The sequence below is a fragment of the Trichogramma pretiosum genome, unplaced genomic scaffold, assembly GCF_000599845.2.
Source record: "Trichogramma pretiosum strain Unisexual culture from Peru unplaced genomic scaffold, Tpre_2.0 scaffold32, whole genome shotgun sequence".
Taxonomy (NCBI): domain Eukaryota; kingdom Metazoa; phylum Arthropoda; class Insecta; order Hymenoptera; family Trichogrammatidae; genus Trichogramma; species Trichogramma pretiosum.
In genome coordinates, this window is record NW_019641641.1 from 1302804 (window position 1) to 1323310 (window position 20507).

Consider the following 20507-nt stretch of genomic DNA (forward strand, 5'->3'; position numbering starts at 1 on the left):
TAAAACTGGATAGCTACAAAACAGTACCATCATCTGATGGAATAAAAGTTTTACCATGCTTATTCTTAAATCGGTCAAAATAACAGTGTCTTCACTCTGATGAAAAGAAAGTGTCATGGTAGAAGTTTCGAGTTTACTGTACATTTGAAAATTAAAATTGTCTAGAACTAATGGCTCGTGAAGGCCAGCGAGTGCCTCTTTTTCTAATTAATTGGTTTTTCGGTGATTATAATTGATTTTTTTTTAAAACTCTGTACTCGTCGTCGATGAATTTTTTGCAGATGCATATGAGGCTTACGACGAGCTTATCGAAAATAGGTCATGTTATTTTAGTAAGGAAATGCAGAAAAAAAGTCAAGGGGTCCAAAATTTTTATAATCTTCGAATTTATAAGTCAAAAGAATACCAACACAAGGACTCCTCATCTGTGTCTATGTTTTAGTGGAGAACCTGATGATCCACTCATAGCTCCCTGCAATTACCTCGATGCGTATCAAGTAAGAGCGTTAAATGATGTTTCAAGTGGTTTTTCTTTTAGATATATAATTGAATATTAAAAACATTTTGCAGGTGTTTGTTCTTATGCTGCATGGACAAATTGGTCGCAATGGCTATTGCTTGGATGGAAAGAATGGTATCATGTCTCCTGTGGAGATGGTCGCTTGCAATGATGAAAGTGAAACTCAATTATGGATTCTCAATGATGAGGTAATAATAATCGTGTGTCAACAGTGTGAAACGAAAATCATCATTTACAGAACTTATAATTTTTCATGCAGGACAAAATGATCAAACTAAAGGGACAAAACCTTTGCCTTACACTCAAATTTCAAAGCGATGGAAAAGCAGAAATGATTTTACAACATTGCGATCTCTTTTTGAGCAATCAAAAGTGGTCCATAGCGGATTCGTTTTAGATTTTGAATTGTAATCGCAGTACTGAGCCTTGTTCTGATAGTCCATTGAGTTACTTGACTAAAAATAAAATTACAAGAAACAATTTTCCCGGTAAAAATTAAAAGATTTATTATCACAAACTATCAGCTACACATATACATTATATCGTTGAAAGAAACTCAACAAAGCGTACATCGTGCTCTTAGATTTTTTTTATAATAAATCCCAATTTATTAAAAATTTACAATTTCAAGATATAAACTAACTTAATGAGTTATTGAATTTTCGTATAATTGAACTTATATGTAACTACTTTGTTGCATAATCAATGAAATTTTTTTCATTGAAATAAAATAGATAACTGTGATTATACAAGCTTATTGCTTGCAAAGATTGACACGTTTATTATTTAAGGTTTGCCTATTTTAATAGTGCTTTTGACTAAATTTTTAGATTAAATTTCAATTGTTTTTATACTCTTATAAATGTAATTGTATTCAAATTATCAATTATATTTGGATTGTGTACATAAATCAAAGTTTGTAATAGGCACCTCTCTCGTTATATTCTCGCTTATAAATTAAATAAAAATATTTATTTATAAAATGCTACTATATACAATTAAAAATTAATAATGCTTGATACATATACTATACAATTTTTCCATTAGTTTTTTTGTAAATTTTCCTTAAAATACTCTGCTTTTTTCAATAAGATAAGTTACTTATAAAGTTTATTTTTTCCTCTTTGAAAAATTTGATTCATAGTACGCTATAGAAGATTCATTGAGATTGTCTATTACTTCTATATAGTATTTACATCAAAAAGAAAAATCTCGATTTAACTATAAGATCGTAACGGTAAACGTAACTTTCATTACTGTGCTGATTTTTGAAGGATTCACGAACCTCACCGAATATTTTTAATTCGATTTTTTTGCAAACAAGTAAAAATTATTTGATCGATTTTTTGATGCTTTGAACAAATCGAACTACTCGATAGAAAAAGAAACGTTAGATATGCTGCTAAAAAATCACATTGTGAGTTGTAAAATTATGGATTATTGAGAAGGTGCATAATTTGCGCTTCGCCGTTCAAGGTACTCATGATCGACCTAAAATTCCATAAAAAGGCACTTATAACAAGCTTCAAACATCGTTTACAGTTATTCTTTTGTTAATCCTTAGAAACGTTGAAAAAGTAATTCGGTTGAAATATATGTATTTCAATTTATTTTCAAATACGTTGTCATAAACTTGTGTAAAAATTTCGAAGTTCAGACTTGTTTGGCTTTTTCTTCGATTATACATCGCCGTATAATCATATTGCTCGGAAACATTGCTCAAAAAGTACACGTGTATATAATCCAAAACGAGAGCTGTACTGTTAATTATTAGTTTACAGTCAATCCGACGAATAAATATTGTCGTGCGCACGTATCACTATGATTATCATCAATTCATATCGTTGATATAAAAAATGCAACTGTGCACCACATACGCGAGAAATACAAATGAGCTAGCCGCCCCATTTGTGCAATTATAAAACATCAGCCGCTTATGCGCGCGGTCGCGCGCGCACAAAATTTGCGTGTATAGGAAAAAACAGTTGATTTGGTCCGACAGTCCCGACGACGAAGGAGACACACCAATTCTATTATTAACTATTACTGCCGCTTAGATTGCCGCTGATACTGCTCAAGTGCTGAGCCGGTGGGTCGCAGCATCACATGTGAATAGTTGCAGCGGTGTAGCGGGCCTCTCCTCTGCGCCAGCTCCACTGGCTCGGTCGGTACTGTAAAGCGAGAATCGATTTGCGTGAGATCGCGACGAAATATAATGTCTCGATTTTAATGGAGAAGAAAAAGAAAGCTCGATTTGGTCTTACCCTGATGAGCATCTGACCGGACGCGCTGTGCGGATTGCGATAAGCGTAAGCTGCCCATGCGGCAAGTCCCGCTACGAGCGAGAGAACGAAAAGTATGCCGATGATTCCGGATACGCCCATGCTCATATTTTCTTGAGCTGCAAATCACACGCGATCGTATTAATTTTTTTCTCTCCTCCGATCGACGACTCCGAGCCCCGAGCTCGGAAATACAACGATCAAGTACTCACAATGTTCGATCGAACTACTGGCCACGGCTGCCTGGTTGGGATTGAATTTGGCGACTATCGAGCCGTCCTCCGTCCTGTGATTCTCGATTCTGGCCTCCTGGGCGTGCTCCCGATAGGAGGTGCCGGCCGATCTGGCCGGGCACTTGGCCTCCTCGCGAATGTTCTTCGTGTCGCAGTTCTTCTGCAGCCAGTCCTGGCGGAAGCGGAAGGTGCCGGTGCTGCACTTTTGCAACTCGGGGCACCACTTGCAATCGAAATCCGGAACTTTGGTCAGGCAGTCGTTGCAGTTGTCCATTTGCAAGCAAGTCGGCAGTGCCTTGAGGTAAATGGCCGTCCAGTTTTTGATGTCTTGCCGGTTGAAGGTGACGCGATGGTACTCGTAGATGGTCTTGCGACGGGCAACTGCGTTCGAAAAATTTATGAATCAGTATACAGTTCTTGTTATAAATTAATTTGTGGGCTCGAGGGGGAAAAACTGTCGGCGCCGGTATGGAATTCACGAGCATATCGCAGAAAAGACTGCATTCGTTATAACGCATGGCCGCAGTCGCAGCAACTGTAGCGATGTCGCAGTTAAAATAGACTTGGATTAATGCCAGCGGGTCTAATTTAACAAAGATTGTCTAAATGTAACCAGCTAGTTGTGAAATTTATATATATTTAACATGTAAATTGTAGCATTGGGTTGAAAGTTACTCCGTAAGCGTAACGTACACGATCGTCGGAACATGCAAAATTAAAACTTTTAACGGGACGAAAAAGAAAAAGAAATGGCTCCCTACAGAAGACTGTTCGGTCCATCATGTAAGCGTCGCTAAGGCCGATCTTGACGGGATGCTCCTTGTCTTCGATGTTCTCCACCAGCAGCGGTATGGCTTTGTACACGAAGACGATGTCACCATTTTGCAGCAAGGTAACCTGGAAGGTGAACGCGCCGGCCTCTGGCTTGTCTTGCAGCTGGACGTTCTCCCATTCGACGGTGAAGGCAGTACCTATACATGGGCAGAGAGAGAGTAGCAGTAAGAGCAATGAATCGTTTATATGACGAGTCGTCGAGAGAGAGAAACGTGACACGGACAATCGCTCGGCGGTCGTCGGCTCGTGCAGACTCGCGACTCAAATGACTCAACTCCTATTGCTGCGTCCCAAGCAAAAAAAAAATACCAAAGTGCCATTTAATCGCTCCGCGCGATGCGCGCACGATCGAACGATAATGCGAGCTGCTGCAGCAATAGAAAAGCTGACGAAATTGAAAAAAGGAAAAAGAAAAAAAGAAGAAACGTGCCAGTGCCCGGCGATCGGCGCAAAAAGAACAACACGCTCGATCGAGTTATACACGTATATGTACTGTATAATACATTCGTAATTCATACCGAGCGATCGTTTTGTGTAAATATAAATATAGACTGCGCGTCGCGAACTTAAACTGTCGAGCAGCAGCAGCGTCTCGGGTGTCGCTCTCGGGGATCGAAATTCGCCCATACGCGTCTCTCCGCGCGCACCCGCAGCGGATCGTATATACCTACATTACACACATGCATCATACGTGTGCAGTGCAGTAAGCTTACCATTGTCAGCATACTTGACGAAGCTCTTGGACGAGAGCGTCGTGTCGAAATTGGCCATGAGCGGAGCAATGTACTGAGTAGCGGCCAGCCAACTGTGCACGTACTCGCCTGTGTAGAGGAAGCCACCGGTGGCTATCGTGATGTTGCGCACCTTGTGCCCGTAGAACGGAAAGTCGAACTTCAGCTTGATGGTCTGCTCTCGTGCGCCAGAAAAACATGCAGAACAAAAAAAAGGAAAAAACAGTTGAGTAATCGGTAAACATCCTTGCTCGAATCGCTGCGACGCGACACTATAGCGCGCGAGCATAAAATATCTCGCGAAAATCATCGTCGAACATCGCGGACAATGTCGACGATTAGTCGGAAAACGCACCGCAAATTATCGCGAACGGTGAGTACATTTGATTTTTTTTTCCTCGATGTCACGATTTTTAATAGCAGAGATGATGCGCCACAATAATATCATCGCGTCGAGGCAAGGGTATAATGTGCATTTCAAAGCTCATGATGTTTGTATACTATTTGTTGCGAGTATACGATAAAACATAACAAAAGGAGAAGAAAAAACTAGTCAATAAAATAATCAACTGCGCACTGCGCACGCGGCATGAATACAGTCTAGGAGTTTAAGCGTGCGGTGCAACGACGACGATGGTCTAGAAGTATAATACGCGAGGCGTGCGCGCGCGCGAGCATACACGATTAATTGGCCAATTTCGCGGCAGCGGCAGTTAAAAAATATACACGCCACGTACTACGAGAGAGCGGCGATGCGCCAGTCTCTCCTGTAGTACGTGTCTAAACGACCAACGTGCAAATTTGAACAATAGCTAAATTACAGAAGCGGGCGGAATTCTGCGGATGCGTTTGTGTGTGTGCAACTTACAGCCGCTCTGCGATGACTCTTGCTGAGTAGACTGTTGACCTGGAGATCGGGATGATTCTCGAGATCGACCCAGAATCCCTTGCCGGTCGCCTCGTCGACGCTGAACGAGCTGTTGTAGTACTGGTGCGTGTCGTTCTCCGACTTGAGGATGTTGTTCTCGCGCAGCGTCTGGTTCGTCACCTCGGCCGGATACTTGTTGATGGCGAAGTCGAGATCGGCGTCGCTGTTGCTGCTGCTACTGTTGCTCGTAGTCGTCTCCACGTCCTTGTTGGTCATGTTTGCCCATCTGGTCTGGTTGGCCCAGACGTGCACTTTCTGTATCGAGCAAATTTTGTTACCGAACGTGAATTCACATCGCTCGACACTTCGCGCGATCGAAAAACGAAACTTACCGATAAGTCCTTATCGAGACTCGTACGATTAACGTTAGCGGTAGGATTTTGCGAGGGAACTATCGGGATCGAGACGGTCGGAGCCTTGCCATTGCCGATCGGTTTCACCGTGGTCCGATTGAGACCGATTATGGGCGAAACCGTCGCGGCTTGGGCCACCACGACGGTCGGCTCCGAAGTCGAGTAGGAAACATTGGCAGGTGTGTCCGTTTTGTTGCTGATCACCAGCTCCGGGGCACTGGGTTTCGACGCTTGCGAACCTTGAATCGGAGGCTGAGGCGGCAGGGGGGATCTTTTTCTCCTGTCCACCGCGATCGGCTCATCGAGCTCGAAGTCGTACACGTGCTCGTGTACTTGCGTCGCTTTGTTTACATCGTATCTGTAGAAATCTGAAAGTAGCAAAAATTCAATTCGTTAGCCATATTTGAAGTACTTTTTATCCTCATTGTTGTTCGAGATAGCATATAATTTCATTATTTATGATCGGATAGATCTATTGTTTGGATATACTCTTCGGAAAGTCTCTCGAAGCCACTCTGCGATTATAATCGATACTTATTTCGTGTTAAAAATGATACAACATGACATCAGATTTTAATTCAAGTGAATTGAACGAGTGGCGTAGTCGCAGCAACTTGTACTCGGCGCTCCTCCACTCGAGTGCCTTATAGCTATAGTCATATTTTTTTTTATTCATCGATCGCTGCCTCACATACACATTCATAAATATATAAATTCGTACACGAGAAATCGTTCGTCTCGGCGATATTATTGGTCGCTGCTCTAGAGTATAGGCCTTATACACTCCACATGAGTGACGTCCGAGTTTATATACTGCGGGGAAAACCTCAAACGGGCGCTACGTATACGCACACATGCATACGCGTACAGCCCAACGACTCCTCCATGGAAAACGCACCGTGAGACCCGTTAGAGAGACGCGAAAGCGCCTGGGTATATATATAGAACTTCTGGAATCGTTAACCTTGCTGAACTGTAAGGGTGATCGCTCGCAACCAAGACAGCTCGTAGTACGTATAGGCACAAGAAGGAAGTATAGCATGGCTGAGGGTGTTCGAGATGCTTTAAAACAGTCTCGAAAATCACTCGAATGTTGCTACGCGTCTCGAAAATAATAAACGAAAATTCGATCGTAGGAAGTGACCGGCGAGGAACAATCGATGACTTTGCACATTTTGACGAAATATCTTATATACCATTCGACACTGTTGAAAATACGTTTGAGGTACTTTGAGCACACAATGAACATGTGTATATATTGTGAGCACATTTTACAAAAGGAGGCATATCGCCGCACTGCATCTTGTTTGCAGCGCGCGCGCGCGAGTGAAACTATAATACCGTTTCTCGCGCGCGCACGTCCCGTATAAAGTAGTTATCGCTTGCCTAACTACCGCTTTTTCTGCCGTACTCGGACTTTTTTGTTGTTGTTGTTGCTACTGCTGTACTTGTACTTAGTCGTCCATTTGAATCCAACAGATTCGCGACGAGCAAATAAACAAAAAAATATGCCTTTTATTAAGCGAAAATTATTGCGCCGAGTTTTTGTCGATGCATACACAAGCGAAAGCAAAGCGAGAGAGAGAGAGACGCGTAGCGCATTGAAAAGCGAGCGAGAAAAAGAGCTCGCGCGAGAACGAGCGTTTCGATTCTTTATCCTACTACCACGATGTTTATGGAGCGCGCGCCGTTCATTTACACATCTCGGCTGAAACAGAGATTTGCATTCCGCGGCAACTATACGCGATTCGAGCGAGCGTCCTTGGTCTATACCCACTCGTTCCTAGGCTACACAATGCTGGTGCTTTTGCGATCGCCGGATCGCGTCGTTTTTAGTGAAGCTTGGCAAAAAAACACATCGTCGCACGAGACTACTACTACTACATAGTAGCTACGTAAGCAACGCAACAACTGATACTCTTCACGAGCCTCGCATGTATCAATATTTACTGCCACCTTGTTGAGTAGCTCGAGTAATAATTATAACTTGTACCCTGTAGGATTTAAAAGTAAATGGGATTGTTTTCCAGTCGTTCGACGTTTTGGATTCGCGAAGGTGAAAGAAATAATATGTAATCGAGAACAGTTGAATTATAACTAACTAATAACTGTGGCGTAACATGAAAAAATTGAAAATTTAATTTTTAAATTATTTTTCCATTCGGATAGGAAATGCAATTTCTAGAAAATTGTAATTTATCTAATTTAGTTCGTATCTCTTGAACCATGCTTCCGTCGTAATCTATTATGGTTCTCTGCGATAATTTTTTATATCTCAGTCGAATACCCAATAGCTAGACGCAATAAAAAAAGGTTCAACTCTTTTATAATTCAAGCGATGTTAATTCATTTGGCAAAAGACAATCATGCAAATATTCCTTAGATGATGACTGTGCGATGCCTGAAACGAATTATAAGTAGATGAGACAATTGACTGACGTCAGACGTTCATCGGCTTTATATACTCAAGAACGAAGGATTATACATTGTTTCAACGGGCATCTTTTCTTTTCATCTCGATTGCAGCTTTTATCGTTGCACCTTTATCCGAGAAATTTCCGAATCGACGATAACGGAGCAATGTCATACTGCAAACATTTGAATAGTTTATCGCGCAAGGGGGGGGGGGATGCTTTTTTTGCAAATAAGAGATTAATTCGTAAACCGAAGATGAGTAAACTACGCTTCGAGCAAGTTTCATCAGCGTGTCCCGTGACAAATTTTTTATCTGTTTTTGTTACTTCTATATCCGAAAACACACAATTCAACTGGTTTAAAACTTCTTTCTCTCGATGCGTAATTTTTTATTAGAATGCCTTAAATTATTTTCTTCTTTTGATACGTATTAAAGAAATTATTAGATTAAATTATAATACAATTTAATTTTTTTAGAACGATATAATGAATCATAAACATCAATCAACTTCATCTTCACTATCTTCAAATCGCTATTTATTGATGCACTATTCAGTTTACGGTGCAAACGCAGGAAAAGGCATTAGCTGGCATTTGAATGGAGAAGAAAAGAACTTCCGGAATTTATTGTTGCACATGCATAGTGTCGGATCTGTATTCTGTAGCTATACACACATACGAATTTACATTTTCAAAAGTAACTCTCTGGTCGTCATCGCGCTCACACTCGTATGCAGCATATGCAGTTTACAGAAAATGTACAGAATAACAAATATACCGGAAATAACATGCGATCAATACGAGCTGATGCATTTGACCAATACAAAATAATTCAAAATCTAAATTTTTTAAATGATCATGCGTCTACAAGTAATATGGTACTATTCACTTTGAGTGAGTTTTATTACTAACCAGTGCTATCAGTTCTCTTCAAACTTGTTTGTTTTTATAACAAATTCAAATATTACATTGTTCAATAATGGGACATGCAGTGGAAATGTAGTTTGTTGGAAGAAAACAATATTTTCAAAAAGTTGAATGACTGATGAATAAATTTCACGAATGAATGCATTGTTTGACGAATAATAAGCTTGCAAATAATGGCTTTCAATCGATGCACTTTCAACTTACGATTTCAGAGAAGATCTTTTTCATATTTATTATTAATTAGTCAAGATATCGATTTTAAAAGTCGGTATTGATAATTTTGCGTTGAATATTTATCGAGAACTTATTAATTTACAATTGATAAGATAACTCGTGATCTCTCTCAACTGAACAGTATTTTTTATGACTTCCCTGAAATTTAAAATGAAATTTTTATAATGAGAAATTAATTGAAACAACGCGACTTCATTTTTCGTTAAAGAAATGAATAAATAATAAAATATTGTTATTGAGCGAAAAAAATATTCTGGTACACTTTCTACGTTGCTTTTTCTTCGACTTTAGAAAAGCATTCGGCACTCTTCGAATCAGAAGCGTCGACACTACACTTGAGTTGCTGCGCGAGTGATTTGTATGAGCGGCAGAGATGCCTCTCTCGAACGATTTCCGGCTTAAGACAACGACTCTCACTTTACACTTACATGCATACAGACTTGCAAAAAAGAAATCGATACATAGTTAAAAATCCGCCAACGTTCTTGGGTCAATTTTTCTTTGATAGCACAGTTTAAGCAATTCTATTCAATGAATGAATTCATTGGAAAATTAGTGATAATTTATAATTTCTAGAGGCTAATCGACCTAGCCTAGGCTCAGCAATATCCGCAGCTCGTTGCGTGCAAATTGTTTTATAGACATATATGCTGTACCTGCGTGTGCATTAGTGCCTCGCGACTAAATATAGCAAGGCGCCAATCGAGCTGTAAATATTCAAAGCGCAGCAGCTATATTACTTTATCACAAATAAAAGAAGCAAAAAACATTCGACGAAGAATCAGCAGTCAAGGCCGACATGGTCGTCGTCGCGAATCATCGTATATGCGAACACTATGACGATCAGGAAACTTATAGGTATATAGCGAGTATAAATGTATGTGTATATATAACATATACGTATAATTCGCAGAGGTGGAACACGATGAACCGCAAGAGCTCGTCCGATGCGTTATAAACTAGTTTTTTGATCGTTCGATGCCACGTATTATAGCGAATATTGTGATAACTGTCCGAGTATCGAGTTTTTTTCAATACATAAATATTTGTAGGAAGTATTAATTATTTTATTATACATTTATATCTTTTTCCCATCGCATATAATTTAAAGCTTGATAGTATAATTGAGAGAAAGGAATATTTAAGATTTCTGCTCGTTCTAATGCGGCCAAAAACAATTTCTATACAACTGCAGAAGTACGGCAATAAGGACAGACGAGGATGAATTTTTTCTCGCCGGCTATTTATACCCTCTCAACAGTACAAGTCGCATTTACACTGCGTCTTTTGTCGCTTAAACTCTTGCGCTCATGAATATTATGCACACTTCTCAATGTGTATTCACGAACACCCTTTATTTGTTACTTATTCTTTTATAACCATGGATAAAATAAAATTTTAAGTACACAACAATTATTAACAATTTTTTTACAATAAAAGCACATAAAAAATTATCTCAACAATGGTCTCACTTGTATTGGTCGATTGTAACATTATACAACGGGTGCGGTTATGATTTTTTTTATCGAATACGAGGAATTGTGTCATGAGCCTAAGGCAAATGTAACAAGTTTTTCTAAAAAAATATATTAGCACAAGTTGCATCGGAATTTTTATAAAACACGAACTTCAAAGTAACTACATGAAATTTTTTTAATTACAATATTATAATTGAAAATAAAAGCAACGATTCATGATCAATTTTTAAAAGAAGGTAAAAAAATAATTCTTTAAAGTTCGATTTTTATTTTATTTTAAAAATAAAAGTTTTGCAAGAGCTCAAAGTGACAAAGAGTTGTATTTGTTCTTGAGACTTTTTTAAACTTGAATGCCATTTATCCTTCATTAGAACCCCTATGAAGTTTATCTAATTATGATAAAAATTTTGTTAGCTCCGTGTATGATCGTCATATCATTTTTCTTTTTATCTTTTACATGTCGCAATTCAAACATAAAAATCTGTCGTTTATGGTGCAAAGTAACTTCAGTATGAAAAAGTTTTGAATAAGTATCTTTTAAAAATTTATTCAATATTGCACAGAATTGCGATATAAATTTATGAAATTAATGAAATTAAAGCAACGTAATTGACTAATTTAGAAAATGACATGTGATTATAAAAATCGACTTTGTAGTTTTATAGACGAGAAAAATGTAAGATGCATTACATGGTGGCTTTTGAGACAACATTTATGACTCGAGCATGAGCGTAAACCATAAAGAGACACGGACACGAGGATTTTCAGGCCAGTGACTGAAATAATTACGAGTAGTAAGTCAGAATGACGTGCACAAAGCTACTTCTACGATAAAAAAGAGTTCAAGAAAATTAAAAACAACCGCTCAATTCTACTTCTCATTATCATTAAGCTCGGTTTTTTAAAATATGTAAGAAATTTTAAAACTCTCTTTAATTTTAGAAGTAGCAGTGTTGATTATGAAACATTTTACTTTCAGCAAAAAATTTAAACAAAAAAGTTCCTTGTGTTTTTCATGAAAAAGTCTCTTATGTGCATACCTATATTTATTGTTGTTCACGAACATAGAAAATGATGTACACAACAATTTTGTTATACTGTTTGCATAAGTCTTTCAACAAGTGAAGTTGTTTTTCAAAATATTTTTCTTTTAAAATTAAAATTAAATTATTTTTATTTAAATCGACATACTTAAATTATTCTAACAAGAAAACAATTAATATTTTTTTTTTCATACATTTTTCTTAAAAATTTTGCAAGCATCAAAACATTTCATGTATTCAAAAAACATTTTTAAGCCCATTTAAAAATGTTCGTGCGATTACTTTGTATGGAACCGAATCTGGTAATAAGCGAAAGCAAAATGCTAAGGTGAAAGTTTTACTTTTGCTAATGCAGCAAATACAGTCATAAATAGACTATCTACGGAGAGTAAGAGACAGAAAAAATAGTGGAAATGAAGTACACTAAGATCGAGTATTCCATTATTGGCCTACTGAGGACGATTTATTCATTTCGATCATTTTGACGGTCCTACAACTCTTAAGTTCCGTGTAATTAATTTTTTGTTTTTATCAAATATTATTCATCAATCAGAAAAACGATCAAATGTTACAATTGAATTAATCATCTTAAAGAAACTTAATTTTGTCAATCGTGTATAATAGTTTACACAAAAAATAAAACTGCTACATTCGCACTAATTTATACTGTGGGTTAAGTTTTGAAATTACTTCTGTACAAGTTTCTATTACAACCTTTCTTGATCACCCTTCATTACACCATTGTTTATGATGAAGGTAACTTTTCATAAATAATATGAGATATAGATTGTTTCAAAATTTTACGATATAAATAATTATGTGACTTCAAAATAGTCAAAGTAATTGAACGTATATTTAAATCAATTGAAAATTTTCCACTTATGCATTTGTCGGGAAAATCTGAAAATCAACTTTCTGCATTTTATGATGAAAAATACCATTTCAGCATGCTTCACCATGTGGAAAGTAGAGCTTTCCTCACTAATCATTACCTCGTGCAGTAATTCCTTGTTTTACAGAAAAAGCATATTGCTTAATAGTACATAATATTACTGAAGTGGTAGGCTCATTAATATAGGCTTCAAATAACACTCCTAAGGACACCACTAAGGATCGAACTAAAAAGTGTTATTTTAAGCACAAGTACCTTGCGACATTTGATAACACTGTGCTAAGTTCATTTTTAAGCTCTTTTTTTTTGAGATATAATTTAACATCGCAGAATGAGGATGATGTACGAATGTATCAAGTGCGATCAACATGTCGCGTTGCGATAATGTGCGACATTATTTCTGAATCTGAGGTGTTTGGTGGTATAAATACATACTACTATGCTCATGATAGTATCGACACTTTTCTCGATTTTTTTAGATTATGAACTACTTTTTAAAGGCGCGAAGAAAGCTCTTTACAAAGAACCATCCATTTTGAAGCTATATAACTTTAATAAATATTTTATCATTATTTAATATCAAATAAGTACTATCAAAGTTACATTTTTTTCATGCAAATTTTTTAGTCAACGTAAATTTTATTGATCATAAATTTCTGAGTTCGTATCTACGTAAACAACGAGTGAAAGACTTTCTCATAAAGGTACTTAGGCGCACTTTTAGTCCCACGTACACAAGTACAAACAAAAGTTTTTCAGACTTTCACACATCTCTTTCTCTTTTTTATAGAAGAGATTCACTTTTTTTATTTTTCGATCGTCAATAGAATAATAGCTTCTATCAGTATCTCTCGCACATATCTTGTTTTTGCGAATTTTTATTTTCATTTTAGAAACGCACGATTCAATCTAAATTTTAATGCAGTAAAATTATTGAATCACGAGTAATGAAATGATTCTTTTCTCTTCGAACAGTGTTGCTTCATTTTTTTAACGACAAAAGGAACATTCGGTAAAAAAATTAAATTCTAAAATTTCTCACTCTTCAAAATTTGAACTGCATTTATGAGCTCGTCTGTAATTTTTGGAAAACAAATAAAAATAGTGTATTTCTGATCTTATTCATAGGAGTCTTAAAATAAGAACAAGAAAATGAAACCAGACAAGTTGCATCTGTTACCCAGATGTTTTCTTTCTTTTAATCGCATATTCATGAGTGTTTTTGTAGAATTTTTTGTATTTCATACAAGACAAAATATTACTTCTTAACCTCGAGTAATATTTAATCCTGGAAATAAAATAAACTATTTTCAAGATGTTTAATTCTTAATTTTAAAAAAAGATGAGTGTGGTAATCTATTAATGATCCTATTCTATAATATAGATTATAGAGTAAGTATCAACATTTATTATTAAAATTTCTAGCAATCATATAATTTTAAAAACAAAAGTATAGGCATACCAAATAAAAAAGATCTATTTCGGGTGCCGTGCAAATGAATATTTCATTAAAATCTTTGAAAACATTTTTGTAATTATTCAATATCGAATTGCCAAAAATAAATTTCTAATTTGATTCGACTTCAATGGTAAAAAACACGTTTTAAAGGATATCAGCGCTTTGTTTAGTTTATTCAAAACTAGTTACATAGGAAAATGAATAAGTAGGCCTCAAAGTATTTATTTATAAAAAATTTAAATTTATGAATGAAGGCTTCCAGAGAATCTAAAAAAAAGCATACGAAGCTAGAGCCATGTATTCTGTAATTCATCGGAGGATCGTATTGAGAACATTATGTAGCTTTATTAAAACGATCTATCTTGAGCTGTTGTTGGTGCTATTGCCACTTTGCCTCTTTCTGTCACTTAAATGCCATCTCACTCGTAACACCATCCTTTCCATTCAATTACTATTAATTAAGTCTCGGCATACATAATACCAAATGCGTTTCTAGTGAATCACTGCATCGAATTATTGCGCACTTGCACATATACTTTCCCGTTAACCAACGTGTATTCTTCGATTTTACATGGAATATACCAAGCGAAACGATCGAGCAGAAAAAGGAGCCCGCGGACGAAGAGAGATATCGTCGAGCTCGGGCCAGCGACGTCGAGAGACGAATTTAAAAACGTATTCGTAACAATTAAGGACCATATGTTCAATTAGCAAGAGGAAAAGACAGAGAAACAGGAAAAATTGAATAAAAAGAGTGGAGAATAAAGCTATTGGCTGTGCTGTGTACCACTTACCAGAATGTGCAGCCGTAACGAAGATGAGGTCAAAGACAAGAATTGCGATGAGAGGCGACCGTCGAACAAGCGTCATACTTAAAAGCTGTTCTGGTAACCTCTTGCTGTGTAAGAACTCCTGCTAACTGCAATTATCCGCGCACACATACACACACGCACGTACACTTGCAGAGAAACAGAAACAAATTTAGCAAAAAAATCCGTTCAATTGAGAGGTTTCGCAACTGTATTACGAGTCGAAGCACACAATCGCGAGGCAATTGCACACTCACTCACAATTTAATATCGTGTCGCACTCGCGCGTAGTTGACCACATAAACAAAACAACAATAACAACCGAGGGCAGCCGAAAAATCAGCCCGCTGCAGCGACTCAATTCTGCTGGCTCGATGCTTCTTTTACGGAGAAAGAAAGAGAGAGCTGTCACACTGTACGTATGTATAGTATGCACGACGACCCAACGTAGCGACTGTTTGCGCTGAATCCGCGAGGATGTGTTTCGCAGAGCTGGCGAAAGATTTCAACGACGATCTCGTCGCGCACAAACTGCTGCTGCTCTCCGCGATACGGATTTCCAAAAAAGGCTACGTCCGACTATATGTACGAGAGAGACTACGATTACGCTCTCGGACGATGCACAACAAGGAGTGTACTCGGCATGTATACGGGTTTGTGGATATATATAAGTGTTTGGATATAAAATTTTATTGCCGTACGGTGTATGTGTGTGCCTGTGCGCTTTGTGTTTATACTGTGTAATGTGTTGTGTGTGTACAGAAGTGTCGCAAAGGAGAGCCAAGCTCGAACTGAAAGCCGGTGACTGGTAAGCATATAGTGAAACGAGCGAGCGAAGCGAGTGGCCCCCAACAACTCCGGTTACTACCTTGAGTGCCTGTTGCTATTGCACCCAAGTTCCCCTCTATTTTTCTCGGAACAATATATAGTATAAACGCTCGCTTCTTTAGCATATATAGCGGACCGCGTCGCGTTCGACCAATACGAAAGCTCGCGGGCATTTCTGCAATTGCGACCTAACATGGGTAGATACTGCAGAATCCTGCAGCGAAGTTCTCTTCATCGATCAGTGGTACATCGTGCTTAATCGTCGATCGATAATAATAACATCGCTATTTTACCGTCGATCGGCATAGAACTTCCAGATTTCAAGTATGATGGGGCTTGATTAAAGTCTTACTTCTGCTCTCGAACAATAAACAAAACTTGAAAAATTCCCCTCCCCCTCCGATTCATTGGAGTTTCATTACAATTATGAGATAATTATATCGAGTTTTATGTTAGCTCTTATTTCAATATCTTTTAAAATTTATATTTTTTCCAAAATTTATTTTTCCACTTTCTTTTCATTTTGAATGCGTTGAGACCATTCTTCCAACTTTTCTTTGACGCTGAACAATGGTTTTTGCGATTCTTTCAAAGGTTGTACTTTAAATTGATCCAATAAGTGGAAAATTTCTTTCATCGAGTCTTCGTCGCGAACCAAATCGTATGTTTCGATTATTGGTAAAGTTGCCTGAAAATAAGTTGCATTAAATATAATATTTATTGCAATTAAATTACACTTGTAACCTACTCGATCTTCATTCGATATCCGATCCAAGAGAAATTCGTAATGAGTATTTTGAGTTTTTGTGTGAACAATTTTTCCTGTATCTTGTTTTATATTTTTGTACAAGTAATAAATTTTTGGTCCAGCAGGTCCTACTACTGTAGTTGTTACTTTTCTTGAGTTATGAGGTATTTTAATGAAGTTAAAATAAAGCCAATGATCATTTTTCATCAATGCTAAATCCTTCCCTATTTCTAAAACATCATTTCAAAAAATTATGAGTGATTAATTATCATTTCAATAAAATTAAACTCAATAAATTACCATCATTAGAACATTTATTAATCCTTTGTATATCTAGTATTGTCTCTTCTTTTCTCCAAATTTTCGGAAGAAGTGACAAGATGCTCGTTTTATCATTTACAGATCTCCAGGTATATATGCAATATTTAGAGTACTCATTTTCATATAAATCGGTTAATATACCAAGAAAAGCGTTTTGTACGGGCAATGTCGCTTCTGTCATAACATCCAAAATTAAATATATACCGCCTTGAACTGAGAAATCTTCGAAAGCTCGTGGACTCGTGACTAAAAGCTTCCATGTGTAAGTACTCATTGCTATTTGAAATTTTGGCTCCAATTGGGAATCCTCGTTTTTTGGATGAAGATACCTCTTCAGTAACGTTAAAGCTATATTTACCATTGTATTGCATCTAAAATCTTGACTGCAGGAGCATTTATCTAACAAAGTTTCACAGGACATCAAGGCGTATGTCATGATCAATTGATATCTCGACGTTAAAGCTTCGGTATTCAATATTTGCTCGATCAATTCTGTGAGAAATTTTAACCGTTACTAACATGATTTAGAAGTTAATTTCTTAAACATGGAAACTTACGTGAAAATATGGAAATAAGATCATTCTTTTTAAAATCATTGACAATAATTTGGCACATTGATGAAACAAGTGAGCAAATAGTTTCAGATAGATACATTAAAAGTATTTCGTCACCATGAATTGTTAAAAATCTTTCAAGTATCTGCATCAATCTGTAATAATTTAACAAAAACCATCATCGACTGTAATTTTATATTAATATTAAAATAATTAAGTTTTATGAAAATATGGAATCACCTTACTGAGCCTGAATTTTCTAAAAATTCCTCTGGTAATATGCAAGCAATATAAGATAAAGCATTTAATGCATATTTAAAGAGATGCCAGAGTTTCTCTGCGTTCCAAGGAACTTTCAAAGTAAGATTATTTACTTCTTTTAGATCTTTTGAATCGACTATTGCTCCCAGATCGATTAATTCTAAAAGACTAATTATTATTTTTCTATTCTGCAGCAACTGCAATAAATACAAATTGAAACATGCTACTTACTCAAAATACTTCAAAATAATTACCTTTCGAGCATCATCATTGTAATTTTGAATAAAGATAACCACAGCCAAAAAAAGGATTTTTTTGAATTCAAGCGCAGTCCAATCATGAGTTTCAACTTTTACTGTTTTGAGCCACTTTTTATTCGATTCAGGATATTCAGAAAGCGTCAAAAGATCGGTTAAATCTTCAGCTATTCCACAATTCAGTATTTGCCAAACTGACGGCCCTTCACGTAGTTGGCCAGCCAATATCAAACTTGCCAAATCATTTCTCAACTTTCGACTACGATTATGTTTTGAAGCTCGCGAAATCTCTCGGCGTAAAGCGCATCGTAAGCACCTGCACGTATAGATTTTTACAATGGCGATTTTTTTTATTTAAAATAATTTTTAATATCGACATACCGCATTGCAGTATCGGTTGGAGGATCGACTGTCTTTCCAGAGTCTTTTGGTCTGCTTTTGAGACTTACTACCATTAAACGCCAAAGAATCTTGGTACTGTACTCAACTATTTTATAATATTCTTCGTCGTTTAAGCTACTATCTAGACAATTGCCTTTTGAACAGGCTTTGCATTGATATATTCGTATCAGTAGTACGTTTTCCACGCCTGATTCCAAAATCCTAAAACCTTCGGTTCATTAAATTAAGTTGGTATTTCCACTTTTTTTTCAAAGTGTATCTATGTGGTCAATTATTTTAATTTACGTTAATATATGAATAACATTTTTTATATATGAAATGATTTTAATTATACAATCTATAGTATGTACTTAAATCGTATCGTAACTAAAAAACACTTACATAGTTCATTACTGATCGAAGTTAATACTGCGGCAATCTCTAAACATTTCTGGTATATTTTCATCGAACATGTCGCCATGATATTCGTAAAGGTTAACAAAAATTTTGATCGTATTAAAGCACCGAGCATTTCTTCTAAACTTATTATATCTTTTGTACATTTAGATTTATTTGCTTTTTTACTGAATTGTATTTTTATCGCATTTGCGACCATGAAAAATACATTTTCCGATGGTGCTAGTATCAAAAGATATCCCATCAAACTGTAGTGGTGTTCGATGCTTATTAAGTCGCTAATGTCTTTCGGAAAACCTAATATGAAAGGTTTTGAGCAGAGATGACAGTATTGCTCAATGTGACAGATTAGTTGTTCCATTTGTTCAACTCGTAAGCACATAAATTCAATAATATCATCAATTCTAGGTAAGTAACGTACATACTGAATATTTTTCGTTTAGAAAAACAATATTTTTTGACTGAAACAAGTTATTAAGTTTTCTGTTGCTATTAAATCTGTATTTAGCTCTTTGAAAAAGGATACGTATCCGTCCTCGCCATTGAATTGAAAAAATTCACTAGACAAACGGCAAATATCAGCCACATCTTCTCGTTTTATAGGATCATTCAATAAATCAATGAACTGCTTTAAAATTTCATTCAACTTGAACAAGCGAATTTCTTCCGTGTCGGTATTGGTATTAGGAATTGATTCTAAAGAACAGGACAAAATACTTGGACATTGGATGCAAGGATACAAAATTTCATCAGCCCCTACAGAGCTGCAACTTTCATCTTCGTAAATGTCTTCTCTAAAATTGAAGAGTCTTAAACTTGCGTCAGACATTTTTAATCTGTTATCGATTGAACTTTGTAAGGATAGTGTATTTATTGAATGATTGAAAAATGATTGAATAATTTTATATATCGTTAATTTTTATAATCACTTTCATATGACAACAGGTTATGTATGGAATCAAGTTTGATATTCACGTTTATATACAAATATTGGAGGTAAAAGGTTTCATTCACTTTTAAATAAATTGAAACTATTTTTAAAGTTTACTTATTTAAATCGAAATAAAAACTGTTTCCACGTGTTTACAAGATGTGTTTGTTAATGAAAAACACGTACAATTACACTTTTAATTATGTAACGTATATTACTTAACTAACTTCATGACATATCTATAATATTGTTGAAATTTGAATTCCCAAAATGGATTCGATATTTTTCGTTGAATTTTTTTTTGAATTTACGCAAAAGTAGCCTTGTTTAAAGTATTTCTTCAATTTATGAGAAAGAAGACCGACGATGGAAATAACAAATCAAAAGAAATCATTGAACTTTTCAAAGAAATCATTTAGTCAAAAGTTTTGAAAATCGTAATAAAAATGTTCAATCATACTCTGATTTCTGTATTCCTTTAAATAATTCTTGATGGTACTCAAATGGGGCACACATGAATTTGAACGAAGAAAATTTTTGTTAAAATTTCCTAAGTAAAACGTGCAAGCTTCAAGTTATTCGTGCTTTCGGTCATTAAAAAAATTTTTGAGATAAAACAAAATATTGATTCTGTGTTTATACGAAATATCAGAATAGATAATATCCATGTG

General features: G+C 36.2%; 2 protein-coding genes across 2 annotated transcripts; both read right to left on the reverse strand.

Moving 5' to 3' along the window:
• Positions 1 to 1585: 1585 nt before the first annotated feature.
• On the reverse strand, positions 1586 to 15973 carry LOC106652494 (plexin domain-containing protein 2). The gene is made up of 8 exons (XM_014371487.2): positions 15124 to 15973; positions 5861 to 6249; positions 5469 to 5783; positions 4583 to 4775; positions 3797 to 4006; positions 3015 to 3416; positions 2785 to 2921; positions 1586 to 2691 (listed from the first exon to the last, which is right to left on the reverse strand). The coding sequence occupies exons 1-8, from the start codon at positions 15197 to 15199 to the stop codon at positions 2623 to 2625; spliced, it is 1791 nt and encodes a 596-aa protein (XP_014226973.1). The 5' UTR covers positions 15200 to 15973; the 3' UTR covers positions 1586 to 2622.
• Positions 15974 to 16418: 445 nt separating this feature from the next.
• On the reverse strand, positions 16419 to 19734 carry LOC106652384. The gene is made up of 11 exons (XM_014371312.1): positions 19432 to 19734; positions 19114 to 19329; positions 18903 to 19030; positions 18489 to 18710; positions 18105 to 18423; positions 17830 to 18047; positions 17593 to 17744; positions 17015 to 17527; positions 16862 to 16944; positions 16478 to 16654; positions 16419 to 16424 (listed from the first exon to the last, which is right to left on the reverse strand). Exons 1-11 carry the CDS (start codon positions 19732 to 19734, stop codon positions 16419 to 16421), a joined length of 2337 nt encoding a protein of 778 aa, XP_014226798.1.
• Between the last annotated feature and the right edge of the window lie 773 nt (positions 19735 to 20507).